This window comes from Temnothorax curvispinosus, unplaced genomic scaffold (assembly GCF_003070985.1).
Source record: "Temnothorax curvispinosus isolate PA1 unplaced genomic scaffold, ASM307098v1 QBEX01010444.1, whole genome shotgun sequence".
Lineage (NCBI taxonomy): Eukaryota > Metazoa > Arthropoda > Insecta > Hymenoptera > Formicidae > Temnothorax > Temnothorax curvispinosus.
In genome coordinates, this window is record NW_020220224.1 from 108,869 (window position 1) to 126,968 (window position 18,100).

Genomic DNA, 18,100 nt, shown 5'->3' on the forward strand with positions numbered 1-18,100 from the left:
TCTGTTATTTTTCTGCAGCTGGAAATGATGTCATATCACTCATATCAGTGGGTGCGTTCAGCCGATACTCCGCTAGCCTAGCGCACGTAAGCAGCGAGCGCTTTGCTACCATTTGCTACGGAAAAATTTGGCTGGACAGAAGCGAGCGCTTGTTTCCTCTCTTTTTAATCCATTGGGTCAAAGGAGAGGAAACGAGCGAAAACGAGCGAAAACGAGCGACTGCTCACGATTGCTAGGCTAGCGGAGTATCGGCTGAACGCACCCAGTGATATCAGATATCTTGCTGAAATGATGAAAGAGCCAGAAAGAGCGCGTAATCGATCAGCTGAAGATCGCGCTCCATTTTTGGAACGGCCATTGTTATTGTTCGAGCCGGTACCGACACGTAGCGAAAAAGCGAGGGTCATTGCATTTGTAAAGTAAGCGTCAAGTAGATAAATTGACAGTCGTTGACACGTGTTGACAATCGTTTGGAATAGCTTGAGACAGATCGTTCGGGGTTCGGCTATCAAGATCCAGACATCATGGTCCTGATGCCAAAGGAGTCCGCGAAGCTGGTTGCCGGCTTGGCGAAGGACGTGTTCATCGAGCAGGCGGGCGTGAAGAAACTGGCCTTGGCGATCCTCGATGGCTTGAAAACCGGTAAGATTCGCGAGGGCACGTTCTCGCAGATCAAGTTTCATCCCAAGCCCGACGACCCCAGGGCGGCGGACTGGATATTCGTGCTGGACACGTTGAACTTCTCCTTCTGGACCGAGACGGGCGCGAAGAAATGGACAGTCAACGGAGAGACCGGCTACTTCGCGTTCTGCGCCGCAGTCACTCGGGCCATCGACGACGGGAAACCCATGTGGGATCCCAAGTATTACTCGCAGATAACGCAGGCGGATGCCGAGGTCATTTTCCGTGGCGACGACGAGGTCAGCATTCCGCTTATAGACGAAAGAATCAAGGGCCTGCACGAGGCCGGAAGGGTTCTGTTGGACAGGTATAAGGGCACGTTTGCCGAGTGTATCAAGTCGTGCGAGGGCTCAGCGGAGAAGTTGCTCCGGCTGATCGTCAAGGAATTCGACTCGTACCGGGACGAGGCCAACTACGAGGGGCACAGGATCAGCATCTACAAGAGGGCCCAGATACTGATCGGCGACATTTGGGCCTGCTACGAGGGACGCGGGCTCGGCGAGTTCCACGATATCGACAGCATCGCGATGTTCGCGGACTATCGTATCCCTCAGGTGCTCGTGCATTACGGCGCTATGCGCTACAGTGACTCGCTCATGGGCAAGCTGAAAGCCGACGAGCCGTTAAAGCAGGGCAGCAGGGAGGAGGTTGAGATACGTGCCTGCTCGATCGAGGCGGTCGAGCAGGTGCGCGACGAGGTGCGAAGATTGATCGCAGCCGATCCGAACGTGGGCCTGAACCCGTCCGATGTCAACACGATCGTGATCGACCACTACCTGTGGGACTACCGGCGAGAGTACGCGCAACAGTTGGAGCACATCCCGTTCCACAAAACGAGAACAATATACTATTAGGCCATCAAAAAGTTTTTACATACCAAATACTACATTCTAAAAACCAAATTTTATCTGTTCCTTTTTAGCTATATTTTTATACCGCATCATATGTATGTACAAAACGAGAGAAAATAGAATAAAGTTTATTACATGTTTCAGGCCAAACAGCTCTTTCATGTTATATAACGAGATTGATTAGATAAAATTATTGATAAGACATAAAAGATATCATCGTATATCGCGTACCGCGCGATGTGATATTACGCAAGAATGAAAGAGAGTGGAAAGAATGTGTAAGGCAGAGAACTTGAATTACTTACTGTACAATAATATGAATGTATTTGATTAAGATATTTACATGAAATATATTTCTCTAATACTGCTGCTTATACGAAACAAGTCAGTTCAATTCAATTTATCAACGAATTGGTTTATCAAAAAGTCCTCTGTTATCTTATTGTAACAGAAAATCAAAATTGTGTCAAATTATAAATTATCGATATACAATCACTCTACACTCTCTCGTTACATAATAATTTTATTACGAGTTTAGAAAGTATTTTCGAGGACTTGGCAGAAAAATATACATTGCATCTCGGTTACGGTTTCCCATGGTATTATTCGCATCGTACGCGTTATTTTTGTGAGAAGCACGTAATACACGTTACATATATTTTGGGAAATAAAGCTGATAAAAATGTTTATGTACATTTTAAAATTAATGACGTAGATTGTACTTCTTGCTGTATCTCGTTACAGATACAAAAACAAAACATAGAAACTTACATCTAGATACAAAAGTTGATGGAATGAGATTATAAAGTTACATAAATACTACTTAAAAAATGATTTAATTCGCAATGCATCATATACATAGATCAGAAATTTCCCTCAAATATCAGCATCGTTTCGTACCACATACGCGTCTAATTATTAAACCTCTAATAGATTTCATTAAATTAAACCGAATATTTCGGTCTTGGTCTTTTAATTCTAGTTTCACATATAGATGAAATTAAACCTGAAACACAAATAAATGTAATTTTGTAATATGTCATGTCTCATTTCTTTGCAAAATATAAAGATTTTTTTTTTCTTTAACACATACCTGCACAAAGATTGTGGCAAAGATGAGATTATGGGACCGTAACCTTGCGAATTGTCATATAATTCGAATAATGGTGCAGCGACTAACTTGTAGTTCTTCGGTACAGCAAAGAGAGCTGAACACAAAAATAACACAAGTAAATACACACGCCTATGAGATGATAAGATTAGTCAAGGTTTTCTGATATGTCGTTATACCTTTCTCTTGTAGTTGTACGAGAAATAGTCTCTTATGTTCTTTCGGTTTTGTGATGTGTGGCGGCACGTACGGATACTGAGGTGGTTCAAAGTTTGGACGCCACCAGTTTCCAATGGTGTCCTCTATAACCCATTCCTGCTTCACCCCGTCCTGCCGTCCGAAAGTCTAGAAACCAATCCCATTTGCTGTCTAACATTGTATCATATTGAGCTTCGAGTAACTATGAGAATAAAATACATTCTTCCTCTGTCAGTCTACTAAGAACATGGTTGCACAATATTTATTATATTTCGAGACATTTACGGCGGTCACCTACGAGCATCACGTCTAACAATATTCAAGTTTATCGACGACTGACACGTAGCACGGAATCTCTTTGAAATCGAAAGCTGATATGGATATTCAAACGTTTGCAGGGTTTTATACATGTACGTTTTCTTTCACCTATGATATCTATATGATGTTGATATGAATACCTAATGTGAAACCGTCACGTGTGTGACCTAAAATTTTAGTCAAGAATATGTGATAGAGATTACAAATCTCAAGTTCATTACGTGTCTTGTGATCTGACACGTGCGACGAACGTCGTAGGCCCACATATTATGCCGCGATCAGATATCTCTTCCTTACAATAAAATTCTAAACCCTATTCAATATATAAGTACATATATACAATCGGTTCTCCAATTTATAAATTTCAAAAATTCGCGACGTTTATATACAGTCTTCTTGTCACTATTTTACATTCTTGCATTTCATCTTGTCTCTTCGATGTTTCTCTCTGTGCTAAAACATACACCATCGAAATAAGAACAATGTTCTTAGCCAACCGGATACAATAACGTGCGATATCTTTTCAACATTAAAGTGTCCGGGCATGCAGCACGCCAAAAGTACAAAATATTATAAGAATAAAAGAGCAAGCCCCTATATGGAGCTACAGGCCCGGTTACATAAGTTCTACAAACGTTTGCAGGGTTTTGTACAATAATGATGATGTTTATAAAGACAATGTTACAATCTAACGATATAAAAGTGCCACTCCCAGCCAGCCTGTAAGGCAGCGTAAGGCGTCGTGCTAACTGTTACCTCTGTAAGGAGCCGTTTTAGGCCCTCTACCTCATCTTCTCCTGTATTGAGTTCTCCGCCAGGTCTGAAACAACAAGAAGGAAACGTATGAACGTTGATATCTTGTTATTAAGCTGCATACGTTTTTCAAAGTTGTCGAAACGTACAATTTGAAGAATGTTGTGCCGAGTTGCAGAAGAAGAACGTGTGGCAGTCCATGCTCGTGTACCAGTAAGACGCCTTCTACGCTTCTCCGCATGCCGATCTTGTCGAATTCATCTCTCATGCGCTGAAACCTTGCTGGTACTGATGGATCTTTCTCGAAGAGTGGCTCTTTTGTTCCAAACGTATAGTTTGTCAAAGGATATCTATGATAAATGATTTGTATTCTTTTGTTAGGCTCCTGTATATGCTTAACTTAATCCATCAGTAATTAAATCCAGTTTCTTCAAATACAGCTTGATGCGATATTACAATATTCACAGAAACTATGTAAATATACACAATATAACAATTTAATTTTTTCTTTCGCTATTTTCATATTTCAATATTAACAGTATTTATGTCTTTGTACGTTAAGCAATAAATGTGTAGATATTTAAATTATAAAAAAGAGTTACTTTATTATCAAAGAGCCTTTATTATTATGATCAAATATTATCTCTTTGTTAATAAATATACATTAGGTACATAAAATTTTGTAATAAAGTCTATAAATTTTTTTATTTGGAATTTTTTAACAGAACAAAGTTTCCAATCTTCACTCTATTCTCTTTCTTACATTGCTTAATAACGATTTCTGTATCTGTATTTGTATTTGTCAGATTTTAAGTATAAACATAGAACAAAATATTGTTATGCAATGTAACATAAGTCTAAATGTTCCATATATATATATATGTAATATGGAATTTCTAATTATATTTCATATATGATAGCTTATTTGTCATAAAAATATCGCTTTACGTTCAGCTTTTACATGTATAAAATACGCATGTATAAAACATTTCAACACATAACTAAAGTTCTGCATTCACATTGAACACCTGATATAATCAAATTAAATATAAATAACAGGCAAACATAATTTTGTTATTTGTGACATTACAATCGTATCTGCACAAGTAAATACTTCAGCAAGTACTCGATAAATAATACAAATATTTCATCATATTCTTAGATTTCTACCGTTAACTTATATATTACTGTGACTGTGATTGCTTTATAAAATTATTTAAATTTGTTTCTTTAACTTTTATGTCAATAAATGATATTTATCAGTTTATTAATATAATGACACATTGCAACGATGTATGAAGTTTCTTTAAAAAAGATAATATTTAAGAGCTTTCAAGAATACAATAAAAAAATTAGCCATTAATATTTGATAAATACATGCAAAGACCTGCATGATGCCGAGATACATTGATATATAAATATATATTCTGTAACATTTTGATTCATAACACAATTAAGATGCTGCAAATGTAACGTCATAGATGCACATATATAATATCATGAACACAAATAATCCAGTTATGATCTTATAACGTTACATAGATCTCGTTTATAATGGTGTTTGTTTTAAGAAGATTTGTTTTACCTTCTTATAACAAAGCAGAATAATCGCAATATTTGTATTATATTAGATACTATCTTAAAATGTAATACAACTAGGTGTATGTATATATATATAGATATAATTGTGAACTACCCCGTACAAAATGTAGTACGTACGTATACATATAATACATATAGATATAGCGTGTCTTACATGAAATGGAAGAGTGAAATCATGAAACATGAATCATAAAACATATACAGGGCTCTCCTGGCGAGCGTACAAACTTAGAAAATAATACAGCCTTGTCGGGATCGTACGATCTGCGGTTCGCGAAATCTTAAGATACAAACTGCACTGCTTTTTAACAATCAAAATGAAAAAGAAAAACAGAGACGGACAGCGCGGGGAGCGGGGAGCGGGGAGCCTCCTCGCACGCATATTGAGAATCAACACATTACGAGTGCGAGGGGAGCGGGCTTACAATTAGTTTACTACGTCGTTTACGACATTGTGGAGTGTTGTGGAGAGGAAACGATGCTCGAGAGAGAGACGCTGCGCGTGAATCGAATGCCGGTGAAGATCCCGCGTTAATAACTCGCGTGCTCGACGCGCTATAGCCTACATTCGAGAATCTTAAGCAAATGGTATCGTATAAATCGTAAACGACTATCGCACGTAAACCGCAGCGGACATTTCTCCACTGAGGACAAGTGCCAGGTGCCTGGTGCCTACATGTCGCGTGTGAAGTGTGAAGAACGGCGGATACAAGTTGCTTAAAATTCCGGGGGTCTCGAAGGGGGGGGGGGGAGAAAAAAAAAGAAACAAACGGCCGATCATCGCGAGAGAGGAGAGAAAGGGGTTGTTCCTTTCTCTCAACTTTTGTTTTGCTCTTTTAGAAGCGATATTTTGAATTGCTAGCGCGCGTCTGCCCGAGGCCGGCGTCGTGGCCGTGGTTTTCTATAGAAGAGAGGCGGTCAGAAATCACAGTTAACTCTAAAAGGATAAAATTCTGGCTCGCGCGTCACGTCGCGCCACTTACAAATTGACGGTCCTGTTGATGGTGACCGACTGATTCTGCACCACCTTCCCCTCGAACGAACTGTTGCTCGCCCGCCGTGGCCAGCCGCTACCCTTAACTTGGTTCGTCGCCATCGCCATTTTCGTCCTTTCGACCAGACCGTTGCTTGCCGTTGCTCTCCCACAAGTTTTCACCGACAACTCCGAATCCTCACGAACGATTGCTGATTGCAGGCCTTGCGGCTTGCAGGCAATGGATTGTGGAATGGACGCCGAACGGCCCGAACCCCCGAACCGCGCCGGAGCACCCTCGGTCTCGGTTGACGGTTCGGCTCGGCAGCGCTGGGCAGCGCGACGGTCGACCGGCTTTATGGCCGGTCCTAATTAACGCGACGTGTCGCCTCACTCGCCTCTCGGTCTCGTTGGACAAAATCCAGGCAGCCAATTGAGCCAATAAGCGCCAGGCTGTGTGGCGACGAAATACTCTCTTTTTTTTTTTGTTTTCCTCCCGGTGTATTTTCTCTTCGCTCTGAAAAAAATCAACAAGTTGCCTCAATGCAGATTTTAACTTTCTTGATGTAATTTACTCCCCATTTTTCCACGTCTTACAACTAAAAAAAATATAAAAATCAAGTTAAACCTGGTTAAACCAAAATTAAGGTTACGTAACCTGCATTGATAGAAGTGGATACCGAGCCAGTTACAATGTTTTGCTACAATATTTTTTTATAATTAAAAAAAGATTATGATTGAATATCATGACCCTTTTTTTAATAGCAGACCTTTGGCAGGCAAAGTTGAATTTGAAAATGTCTACTATCGTTTTGGATAGAATCTTAAGATTACCTAAGATTCGGCAATGTAAGATGTGGGTTACGAATACGAATGTCGCTCTGTAGTGTAAAGCTGAATCTTTTATCTTTCCTTTTTCTTTCGTCCAACATCTAATTACATCTACTCCGTTTTAAAGTCTATAATGCGGCACAGTTATAAAATGCAGGCCTCTCGTGTTCGTTCCTTGTCCGGTTGAATTTCTTGCGCTTCCTTCCCATCTTTTCTCTTTTTCCCTCCAAAATATAATATATACGTGTATATCTTATTTTCATTTTAATTTTAAGACATAGTAACGTGGTGCGCTACGTACAAAGAACAGACCTCTTGTCAACAATGCGCCAAGTCAGGTTGGGCTAGGTGATAACGCTGTCGCGATCACCGTCGATCACACGAAGCGTCTTTTCGACCTGTCACCTCTGTCATAGGAATACGTTACTTGTACGTCACGTCAGTTAGGAAACGTTATTAAGGTAAATGTATGTATCAAGGCAATGCAGGGACACTTGAGACCTATGGTCTGGAGTCTGGACACCTTTATCACTTTAGTTTTTAAACAAGTATAACGCGACGTAAAATCAAAGATCCGAATATAATACACGAAAAATATTTTCATCTTTGATTCTTTGATTTTACGTCGCGTTATAACTTATTTAAGGACTAAAATGATGAAAATGTCCAGACATAGGTACGTGTCCAATATTGGTATACATTTGCAGGTTTCGGAGAAACAACATACCACATAACGATGAAAATTTTCCAATGAGGCGAGCGTCGTTGCTTCGACGTTTGTAGTTTCTAGAGGACGAAAAACAGGAGGAAGAAGACGTATGTGGACTTCTCGACGCCATCTCATCTCCATTTAGTCCTCAAAAGTGTACTGAAATCATGGAACGGGCTCCGACCGACACGGCTGAAGAGAGCGGAGAGAAGATACAGATCACGCCGCCGGTCCAGATAGTGCGAGTTCCAGTGAAACACGCCAATCTTGGGATACGAAGTCACGCCATGTAGGCTCTCGTAGAGAAAAATCGTGCCTGTTGATTTTTTATAAATGTTTCTATAAACGTTCCAACACTTTTGCTTTACAGGGACATGAGCACAATGGTGGAACTTACGTCATTCAGCACGCTGGGGAAGATACAGCCCTTTTTAGTCACCATCACAACCACCGCGGCCCTATTAGTGGACCTGCACTGTCACTTAACGGACAAGGAAGTCTGCGGCTACTTGGGCGGCCACTGGGACATCAACTCGCACAGTACATTTCAAACTGCGTTTACGTGCCATAATGCATATGGATTATTTTAGCCTGCGTACGGTTGGAATGTTGAGTCATCGAACGTGCATCATCTTGTCGTAGATCTTTCCATAACGTGCGCGTTCCCGTGCCGGTACTCTGGTAAGGACAAGTCAGCCGCGGCAGCCGTGGAAGCTGAAATCGCAAGAGCCATGGAATGGAAGCGTGTTACGCTGGTAGGCTGGTATCATTCCCATCCGCGCTCTCACGCGTCGCCTTCCTTGAGGGACGTGGACTCTCAGTTGGATTATCAGATCAAGATGAAGGGGCCTAGCGATAACGGATACATACCGTGCGTGGGATTGATATGCTGTGAGTGTTTCAAAGGCTTTCTTTGTCGCGCAACGAGAATGTAGAAGCTGAGTGATCATCATTATCTTCTATTTTGCAGCACCTTACAACATGGATGGTACGTGTTACGAATCGAATTTCAATGTCTTCTGGTCTCTGCCGCCGCCTGAGAATAGACCCCACGAATATCCTCGACCTATGCTTCTTAGTTATACATTATCGCAGGAGCACTTTCTCTCCCAGGATACCTTGGAGGAGATTGTAAGTATTTTTTAATAGCTAGCTCGTAGTTTCAGTTGTATATGAGACGATTAGATCCTATGAAAGATCTTGATTAATATACTATCGTGTTCATTATTGATTTTTATTCACCATTTATCTTTATAGAGAAGAAGTATAGAATATTACAAGAGCGAAGGTGGAATCGACTTTACTGCCACGTTTAATGGTACGACGACGTATCTCGAACGTTTAAGGGTGAGTACGCGCAGTGATAAAAAATGCAAGCAAGTTCTTGTTACGTATATACTATCAAGTCTAAACGTCTTATACAGTGTTCCTTGGCATCGAAATTGCCCGGTCGAAACAGATCGAACAGCTCATACTGGGACGTGATCAGAGAGATGATCTGCCCAGGCTCCGAGGATGGTACGACGCCCGACTTCCTGACTATGAAATTTCCCTTGGTATCTGCCTCGGACGCGCTGGTGCCGCCAGTTCCGCCTGGCGTAGGCCTCACGGCCGGTAACGCGGCTGTTTTCCTCGCGCCGGTCAACTTCAAACCCGACGGCGGTGCCATAATCACGCCCACGTCCAAGCCCTTCGTGCTACAGCCGTCGACTTCTCGGGACGGCATCAAGAAGGACAGCAACTTGGGCCCCACGGATGCCGCGTCCATCACTCAGATAAAGGACAGCAGTTCTGTCGTGGGTCCCAAGCATATATCGCCATCGGAGATAATACCGAGCTTCCACGCGGGCGAACTCACGGTGTCGGTGAAGAACGCCAAGTGCGACTATGATTTCGCACCTGCGGACTTCTCGAAACTGCCGAATCTGGTTGGCGACGGCAGTACCAAGTCCCGAACGTCGACGACGCCCGACTTCCCGCTAGCGGATATCACTCAACAGATCACCAAGTTCTCGGATCTGACGAAATTGGCGACTTTCCCGACTACCGATCTAGCGAAGCTGTCGAGCTTCTCCATCGCGGATTTCACGCGAACCTCGTCGCCCTCGCCGTCCACGTATATGCGCAACATCGCAAACCTGTTCGGTCCCCTCAGCAAGATCTCGCCGGCAAAGGACATGGACGGTACGGAACGCAAGCCAGGCGATTTCGTCACCGTCGACGCGCGTCCGTCACCCTTCAAGGGTGTCAGCTCGTCGGAGACTTGCAGAACGTTTTCGGTTAGCGCCGACGATTATGCGAACGATCGAAAGAACGTGGACGCGCAAACCGACCCGACCAAGATCGGCAGACCGGGCGAGTATCAAGGAACGGAGGATCTAACAATATCGAGCGTTAAATCTGATTTCGGAAGCATGCTGGACATGACGGCGTTGCATAAAAAGCAACACGCATCGCACGCGGCCGACTTGGGAGATTCCTTGAATCTTTCGAAAGATCGGTAAATCCGTTAAGTATACTCGAAATATATGTATTGGTAGAAACGTATTCTAAAACTTGAAATTTGCCAATTTTCGAGACTATTAATTTTCGAACAGAATATCAGGACGTGCGCGCATCCAAATCTCGTTTGTATTATTAATAGCTTTAAAAAAGTATTATCGATATTTATGAAATGTGTTAAGAACATATTTACATTGCGCGTAATGTTATTTTTAATCATTTACATTTTAAATTATATTACAGATCTTATTATCAGTATTTTTTTAATATATAAGAAAGTGTATGGCACGTATATTGCTGACCTTGGCAACAAGACTTATTAATGAAATCTCTATGTTTCATCTAGTGCTCAAATTTATTCTTTGCATTTTGTACTGCGGTATGAAAATATATATGAAAACGTATGTAAGAGAATTGTGGACATTAAAAATGACTTCTATAAGTAATTTTTTATACAAATAGCTATTCCGTTTAGCTTAATTTTATATGCCTGAAAATATTACACGTATACACAAAACTGACAATTTATAATTGCTTAAAATATTAAAATAAATAGTTCATTATATATAAAGAGAAAAATTATAGTATTTATTTCTAACCGTTTTACTAGAAACAATTAAAATATGTTGTGCAATTTTTTAATTATGTAAAATAAGAATTAATTTTACAACATAAAATATTCAGCCTATTGAAAAATATAAATTCCTGAAATTATCGACATTAAAAGATTTCCCACGTATCGATGTTTTTATATTAAATTTCAATATTAGAAGTATTACGTACAATTAAAAAAATGGAAAACAATTCTAAAATGCTAATGACTGTTTAGATAATTTGTAATCGATTATATTATAGTGTTTTCTTTGGGATATGTATCTCACTGATGTTTTTCTCTTTTAGTTTATCATTGAGTTGAAGAAGATCCGAAGCGGATCGAGATATTTTTACCGTTGCCTAGTCGTTAGGAACATATTAATATTAATTTATGCAAAACCATGTCTGGCATTTCGCATATCCCTGACCCCCGTCTACATCAAAGTTTATGGATACCTGTACTTCTCTATCCTTCTCTTCTCAACGGCATTCTCGCACAGTCTCATCTGAGATAGCAAGGATGAAGTGTTTGTACGTCGGAATTGTATTTCTTATGTACACGTACATGATACGGGGCCAGGATTTTATATTCCCGACTGACGAAGAGACGTCCCACGTCAGCGGTGGTAACTCTACGGTAATATATATATAATATTAATACAGAATTTCTAAGAGCTTCTTTTTATGTATACTCATTCTCGCAGATGATAACGGATCGTATACCCGTGTCAATACCAGACAGTTGCCCGAAAAACATGCTCCTTTACCCAGGCAGTGGTGCAAGGAATTCCTGGGTGTGCGACTGCAGGCCACGATTCCTGTACTTTCCGTTAAACGACGCCTGCTACGAAGCCTACAGGCAGGGTCCATGTTTATCCAGGACGTACGTCGTACTTCCCAAGAACGAGGTGCTCCCACGTTGTGTGGAGAACCCTTGCTCGGAGGACGGCGTGGTGCCCTACAACGGTACGTGTTATCCTCTCAGAACTGTAGGCGGTCCATGTGCGCCCAAAGGGGTATTAGGTGTAAACGAGATCACTTTTCAACTGGAATGTGTACCTGTGGACACTGCGCCCTTCGTGATAATAACAACCATTTCCCAAACGACGTGTCCGCCAGGCGGTCGCAGAAGCATGCTTGGAACATGCAGAAAAGTATGAATATACAAAAGTCCTAATCCCCATCAGTGTCTTGTCGCTATTTCCACCGCTTCTTTTATATTTTCCATACTTTGCAATGTCATATTCCCTATTAGATATAGTACATGATATCAGGATACTCTTGTGTGATGAATAAAACTTTTTAATTCTGAGAAAATTCAAGATAATTTTGACATTAATTTTTCAGTTGTAAGTACGTAAACGTTGTTCAAGTTGCATTAATGATACGTTACAATACGTTTATGTATAACAAAAAATAAAAGTATGAGGCATACAAATAAAAGTTAATAATTGCTTTTGATTGTTATATATTAAAATTGAGCTGAGATTCTCTTAATTGTTATTAAACATCAATAGTAAGGTTGTTAAAAAACTTGACTCCAACTGTAAACGAGAATTGCAGTATTATGTTCGTGATGTTCAAAAAGTTTGACAAGGATCTTATATTCATATATTCTGATCTTATACCTTGGAGGAAAAAAAAACCGATCGATTCTGCATTTGTCACGCTCGCATGCAACTCACGTGGAGGCACGATACGTCATGAGCCTCTCGATGTCTCGATTGGCTATCCGATAAAGAATTCTCCTGACAGCCAATCAGCGCGTAGAAAAGAACGGCGCTTTATATTCGGCGCTGTTGTTTTGGCAAAACACGGTGCGCTGAAGTTGCGAGTTGCGAGGTTAGAACGTAACATGCGAGCTCTTGGAATACGTGGTTTACCTTCATGAGAGAGCAGCCGCAGGCGACGATTGAGGATGTTTCGGTCGACAAGGAATTTGATCTTTGCGTTGCGTCGCGCCAAGGATCGCCGTCTGCACACGTGCGGTCAACAATTGTCGGAGGTCACCGAATATGAATGTGAGTGTTGGCGTTGAGGCGTTGACACTGTCAGTTGATGCAGGGTGGTTTAACTTGCGCAGTTTTTAATAGCGATCGCTTGTTCGATGTAGCTCCCATCACGGACGAGTATAAAAAGGGCCCGATGGAAGGTAGAGCTCTTTACTTGGACGCCCAAGCTACTACTCCACTGGTAAGTTCACCAAGTTCAGCCTGTGATGTCATATGATGTATGTACGTCATGTATGCGCGTGCAAATAACGTACAGGATGTTGACGTGCTAGGACCCCCGGGTGTTGGATAAGATGATGCCGTATATGACGGTGTACCACGGTAACCCACATTCCAGAACTCACATGTATGGCTGGGAATCGGAAGCAGCAGTCGAGCACGCTCGCCAGGTCGGTATTTTTAGATTTTTACATTCTACGGTTACATGATCTAGAGACGTATTCGTCTGCTTTCAACAGCAAGTCGCAGATTTGATAGGAGCGGAAAAGAAGGAAGTGATATTTACTTCTGGAGCGACAGAATGCAATAATATCGCTGTAAAAGGCGTAGCAAGGTTCTACAAATCCAAAAAGAATCATGTTGTGACGACCCAGACAGTGAGAAGTTTTTATAATAATTTTTTCCTTCTTGATAAACGTAAATTGTGAATCTACAAATAGTTGCTTGTGTATCTAGGAGCACAAGTGCGTACTGGATTCATGTAGAGCCTTGGAAGCGGAAGGATTTGACATAACGTATCTTTCCGTCAAGTCAAATGGTCTTATCGATCTCAATGAATTGGAAGCAGCCATTAGGCCATCCACATCCCTGGTTTCCGTAATGATGGTGAATAACGAGATCGGTGTCAAACAGCCTATCGAAGAAATTGGCGCCATTTGTAGGTGAGTATCAAGATTTCAACGCTATACGTATTCTGTTATAGTTGTCTCTTGATCATTTTGCTTTTTACGTATACAGGAAGAGAAAGGTCTTTTTCCACACGGATGCTGCGCAAGCCATAGGCAAAGTGCCAATCGATGTTAACGCTATGAATATTGATCTTTTATCTATCAGTGGTCATAAGCTATATGGCCCAAAAGGTAATCTTTATCATACACGTTATTATTATGAAGAGATAATATACCTATTTCTCTTTTCTATATGTTGCTTTAGATAGTAAATAGTATTATGACAAAAAAAGATAAACTTTGTTTTAGAAGTTATATATTAGAAATTATATGAGCTTGTCTACAATTTTCATTTGCATCAAGTTATAAAAATTGTTCTATATTTATTAAAAAAAGCTGGGTACTTCTCTAGTCTTTATTTATCTATTTTGCTAATAATTCATTAAGGTATCGGAGCCCTGTACGTTAGGAGAAGGCCGCGGGTGCGCGTGGAGCCGTTGCAAAGCGGCGGTGGACAAGAGAGAGGGATGAGAAGCGGTACTGTGCCGGCACCTTTGGCTGTAGGATTGGGTGCCGCTTGCGAGTTGGCGCAGACGGAAATGGACGTAAGCGAAACACAAAGTCCCGCTACATATGATCGATGCCATTTAAGGTATTAAAAATCTACACTGTATTTTCCAGTACGATCACAGATACATCAATACGCTGTCGAGTCACCTGATCGAGAAGTTAATGTCAACGTTGCCACAAGTCGTGCGAAACGGCGACCCCGTAGCCTGGTATCCCGGCTGCGTGAACCTATCGTTTGCTTGCGTGGAAGGTGAATCGCTATTAATGGCTTTGAAGGATGTGGCACTGAGCAGCGGCTCAGCTTGCACCAGCGCGAGCTTGGAGCCCAGCTACGTGCTGAGAGCGATCGGTGCCTCGGAGGATCTGGCTCATTCCAGTATCAGGTATAATACTTGGAGATAAAGAAACTTCGCTGATCATTATACATATAGCAATAATGGCTTCATACTCTAGCGATATAATTTACGACTTGTCTAACTAGGTTCGGCATCGGACGATTTACGACACTCGAGGAAATCGATTACACGGCGGACAACACGATACAGCATGTGAAGCGACTTCGGGAGATGAGGTAACGCGTTTGTCATGATGGAGAGGATCTACTTTAGACTTACGTACACGTTATACTTTGGCGTTAACGAATCGAAACGGTTGTAATCTCGTTTCGCGGAGGGAACAACTTTGTCGTTGGACGTTTCGTGAGATCGCGATTTTATCACTCTATCTCTATATCTATTGTACATTTATTAACCGGGACGACGTTACACGAAGGCCCATACAAAAATTCCAATATCCTCGTTTTCTTGCAGCCCACTGTGGGAGATGGTAGAAGATGGCATCGACTTGAAGACTATCAAATGGACACAGCACTAGTGCCTCGTTATCGTGTAGCCTTTACAAACTTAAGTATATATAGTATGTATATTGATCAAGTGTATAATATAATACCGATCGTAAATCACGTTAATAGGTGAAGCTTAGTCGATTAAGATATAATTTCGCAACGTGTAATAAAAATTTTAATCGAAAAAGTTTTTGCCATCGCGTATCCTACAACTGATCCGACCGTGACACGCAACTTGCGTGTGTACAGGCCTGTTCATTTTCGCTGCACTTCTGAGCTAGTGCAACAAGTTGGAATGAAAGAAAATTATATATTTGTTTCATTCAAACTTATTGCACTAGTTCAGAAATGTAGCGAAAACGAACAGGCTTTATATCATGTGCCTCACGTTTATAGATTCTCCCTCTTCCTCTTTTTTTCTCCGCGAGACGCGAGACGCAACCTTCCCTCATAGGAAAGTCACGCGTGACAAGGGCTCGATATGAAAGGTTTCGCTCCGTTTCCCTTTGTTTCTCTTACACGCCGCATCGAGCCTAGAAGATTCTCAAAGACTGGACTCGCGTATTCTCGCACGTATTAATTACAGATTAGCACAAACACGATGGGTCGGTTGCCTCGTCGACATACGAGATCTTAAATCGATCCTTGTCCATCTCGTGAAGCTCCATTCGCGATCGATTAGCCTCAACCAGATGTTGCGCTATATCCTCGAACATCTCGTTCACCCCTTCGCCGGTTTTGCACGACGTTTTGTATATCCCCGAGATCAGATTGTGACATTGTTCGCTGGAAAAGATTTAATTTCTTTATAATTTCATATAAACATAGGCATATGCACTAGGAAACTATTAGAAACTATGCAAGTACCAGAATTGTTCCATCTCTGCGTCTGTGACTTGCGGCGCGACGCTCTCCAAGTCGCTCTTGTTCCCGCAAAGGAATATCTTGGCGTTCTCCGCATACGTAACTATGTCGAGCAAATGTTGAGACAACAAATGAAACGACGTCGAGTTATCCAGGGCAAACACCAGAATGGCAGCTTCTGCAAACTTGTAGTAACTCGAGGTAACGGACGCCACTCTTTCCATACCGCCGGTGTCCCATAGTTGCAGCTGAGAAGAATAAAAGGTGCAAAGTCAGAAATGTCACCATGCTATATTTATTTTCTGTGAGTACTTTGACGAGCAATTGAGTGAGGCACGTCGCGCAGGACTTGATAGAGCCTCATGTTTAATGTATCGGTATGTAAATTCAGTCGCGTGACTTTCAAAGGATCAAACGCTCCAATATTTACATACATACGCTTACTGATTTCAGTCTGTTACACTCTTGGAAGTTCAATGCACGCAGCTCGCGGATTCTGTGGAAGGGACACTGGCAAGTGAAAACATGCAACTTGACGATCAGTAAAGGGAAAACGATGAAAAGAGGACAAAGTGATCAGTGCACATCTCACGAAAAGAAGCAAGTGACCCACAATGCACAGCACACATATACACCCACGCATGTAACAAGTTGACACTCACGCGTATTCGTCGGTCCTCGACGACGTACTCCTTGTCGATGTTGTCGAGGCCCAGGGTCGACTTGCGGTCGCTGCTGGCGACGAACGTGTTGTTGGCGAAGCGCCGGAATATCGACGTCTTGCCGACGCCGTACTCGCCGCACAGGATAACCTTCTGCTCCGTTACCTTGACGGTCGCCATGTCGTGGCGCGGCCCGCGCGGCGCCGGCTACGATCACTGCTGACGGCGGATCATCGTGCACCCGCGCGTCTCTCATTCAACGGGGTCCGTGGGGTCGACGTGAACAACCTGGACTCACCGTGGAACCCTCCGACGGCGTGCTTCGGCTTCGTCAAGACCCGCGCGCTTTCCTTCGTCACGTAGGTCCGCCGTCCGCCTTCTACAGTGCAGGGCGTATCAGGAAAAGCGAAGAAATATGCAAAATGGGCGCACGAGGTTTACTTTATCTCATTGGATCGAATCGCCCTTTTTTTATCTGCTTATCTATCAATCGCGAGGAATGATCTTTGCATTTCTTCGAGAGCATGAATCATTGTTTTGGTTATCATATGTGAAATGAGAAAAAATTGTTTTGATGTGTTGGTTTCGATATTTTTGTTTATATATATTTTCGAGAAGATAATAATTGATGTGTTTGCATAATTTAAAGCAGGGCAAAAAGGATAAAGCGAACTGTTTATTCGGGCAAAGTGTCAAGAGCTTGAGAATTGACGTCCGCATTCAGAAGTTGCGCCACTCGCCACTCGCCACTCGCCACTCGCCACTGATCGGCACGGTTTTTAGATCCGCCAATCAGGAACTGTTTTTCCGCGAAAGGCTCGACCGTGCGCGCTTTCCGAACGCAATGGGCACGTTCAGCAGACACAACTGTTGCACAACTGTTGAGTTCGTCTTATTAACACTCTGCGTTGATTGGTTGGTTCTAAAAGTAAGAGCCACGCACATTCGACCGCTACTGAGCGGCTTGGTCCTTGGTCTGCTGAACGCGACCAATGGGTCTGTTTCTTTTAGCTGCACCGACTGAACTGTGCTGAACTGGTGCACGAAGTGCAGCTAAAAAAAAAACAGACCCAATTTTCCACTCGTGTGCGCGTGCCAAGTAAACTCGACGTGACGCGCTTCAAAGTTTGAAATGTAA

At 42.1% G+C, this 18,100-nt stretch overlaps 6 protein-coding genes and 1 long non-coding RNA gene across 8 annotated transcripts; 4 read left to right on the forward strand and 3 right to left on the reverse strand.

The window, feature by feature from the left end:
* Positions 1-269: 269 nt before the first annotated feature.
* Positions 270-1,913, forward strand: LOC112460285 (queuosine salvage protein). Its single transcript, XM_025024908.1, has 2 exons — positions 270-419; positions 480-1,913. The coding sequence occupies exon 2, from the start codon at positions 525-527 to the stop codon at positions 1,533-1,535; it is 1,011 nt and encodes a 336-aa protein (XP_024880676.1). The 5' UTR covers positions 270-419; positions 480-524; the 3' UTR covers positions 1,536-1,913.
* A 436-nt stretch (positions 1,914-2,349) lies between these two features.
* Positions 2,350-6,763, reverse strand: LOC112460286 (cleavage and polyadenylation specificity factor subunit 5). The gene is made up of 6 exons (XM_025024909.1): positions 6,498-6,763; positions 4,062-4,262; positions 3,916-3,979; positions 2,823-2,988; positions 2,626-2,740; positions 2,350-2,538 (listed from the first exon to the last, which is right to left on the reverse strand). Exons 1-6 carry the CDS (start codon positions 6,614-6,616, stop codon positions 2,517-2,519), a joined length of 687 nt encoding a protein of 228 aa, XP_024880677.1. The 5' UTR covers positions 6,617-6,763; the 3' UTR covers positions 2,350-2,516.
* Positions 6,764-6,904: 141 nt separating this feature from the next.
* Positions 6,905-10,975, forward strand: LOC112460282. Of its 2 annotated transcripts, XM_025024905.1 has the most exons (8): positions 6,905-7,053; positions 7,594-7,785; positions 8,026-8,316; positions 8,398-8,567; positions 8,670-8,918; positions 8,998-9,158; positions 9,285-9,374; positions 9,452-10,975. In XM_025024905.1, exons 3-8 carry the CDS (start codon positions 8,195-8,197, stop codon positions 10,529-10,531), a joined length of 1,872 nt encoding a protein of 623 aa, XP_024880673.1. In that variant the 5' UTR covers positions 6,905-7,053; positions 7,594-7,785; positions 8,026-8,194; the 3' UTR covers positions 10,532-10,975. The 2 variants fall into 2 exon arrangements, with proteins under 2 accessions (XP_024880673.1, XP_024880674.1); XM_025024906.1 differs by lacking the exon at positions 6,905-7,053 and having other exon boundaries at positions 7,213-7,779.
* A 571-nt stretch (positions 10,976-11,546) lies between these two features.
* On the forward strand, positions 11,547-12,307 carry LOC112460287. The gene is made up of 2 exons (XM_025024910.1): positions 11,547-11,760; positions 11,828-12,307. The coding sequence occupies exons 1-2, from the start codon at positions 11,572-11,574 to the stop codon at positions 12,281-12,283; spliced, it is 645 nt and encodes a 214-aa protein (XP_024880678.1). The 5' UTR covers positions 11,547-11,571; the 3' UTR covers positions 12,284-12,307.
* Positions 11,989-12,836, reverse strand: LOC112460289. Its single transcript, XR_003041430.1, has 3 exons — positions 12,752-12,836; positions 12,183-12,431; positions 11,989-12,081 (listed from the first exon to the last, which is right to left on the reverse strand). It is a non-coding gene; the product is annotated as an uncharacterized LOC112460289 (long non-coding RNA).
* A 98-nt stretch (positions 12,837-12,934) lies between these two features.
* On the forward strand, positions 12,935-15,623 carry LOC112460284 (cysteine desulfurase, mitochondrial). The gene is made up of 10 exons (XM_025024907.1): positions 12,935-13,144; positions 13,237-13,316; positions 13,408-13,524; positions 13,594-13,731; positions 13,811-14,016; positions 14,093-14,214; positions 14,470-14,627; positions 14,704-14,975; positions 15,074-15,163; positions 15,402-15,623. The coding sequence occupies exons 1-10, from the start codon at positions 13,042-13,044 to the stop codon at positions 15,463-15,465; spliced, it is 1,350 nt and encodes a 449-aa protein (XP_024880675.1). The 5' UTR covers positions 12,935-13,041; the 3' UTR covers positions 15,466-15,623.
* LOC112460288 (ras-related protein Rab-6.2) lies at positions 15,320-17,699 on the reverse strand. Its single transcript, XM_025024911.1, has 3 exons — positions 16,963-17,699; positions 16,304-16,548; positions 15,320-16,222 (listed from the first exon to the last, which is right to left on the reverse strand). Exons 1-3 carry the CDS (start codon positions 17,140-17,142, stop codon positions 16,024-16,026), a joined length of 624 nt encoding a protein of 207 aa, XP_024880679.1. The 5' UTR covers positions 17,143-17,699; the 3' UTR covers positions 15,320-16,023.
* Between the last annotated feature and the right edge of the window lie 401 nt (positions 17,700-18,100).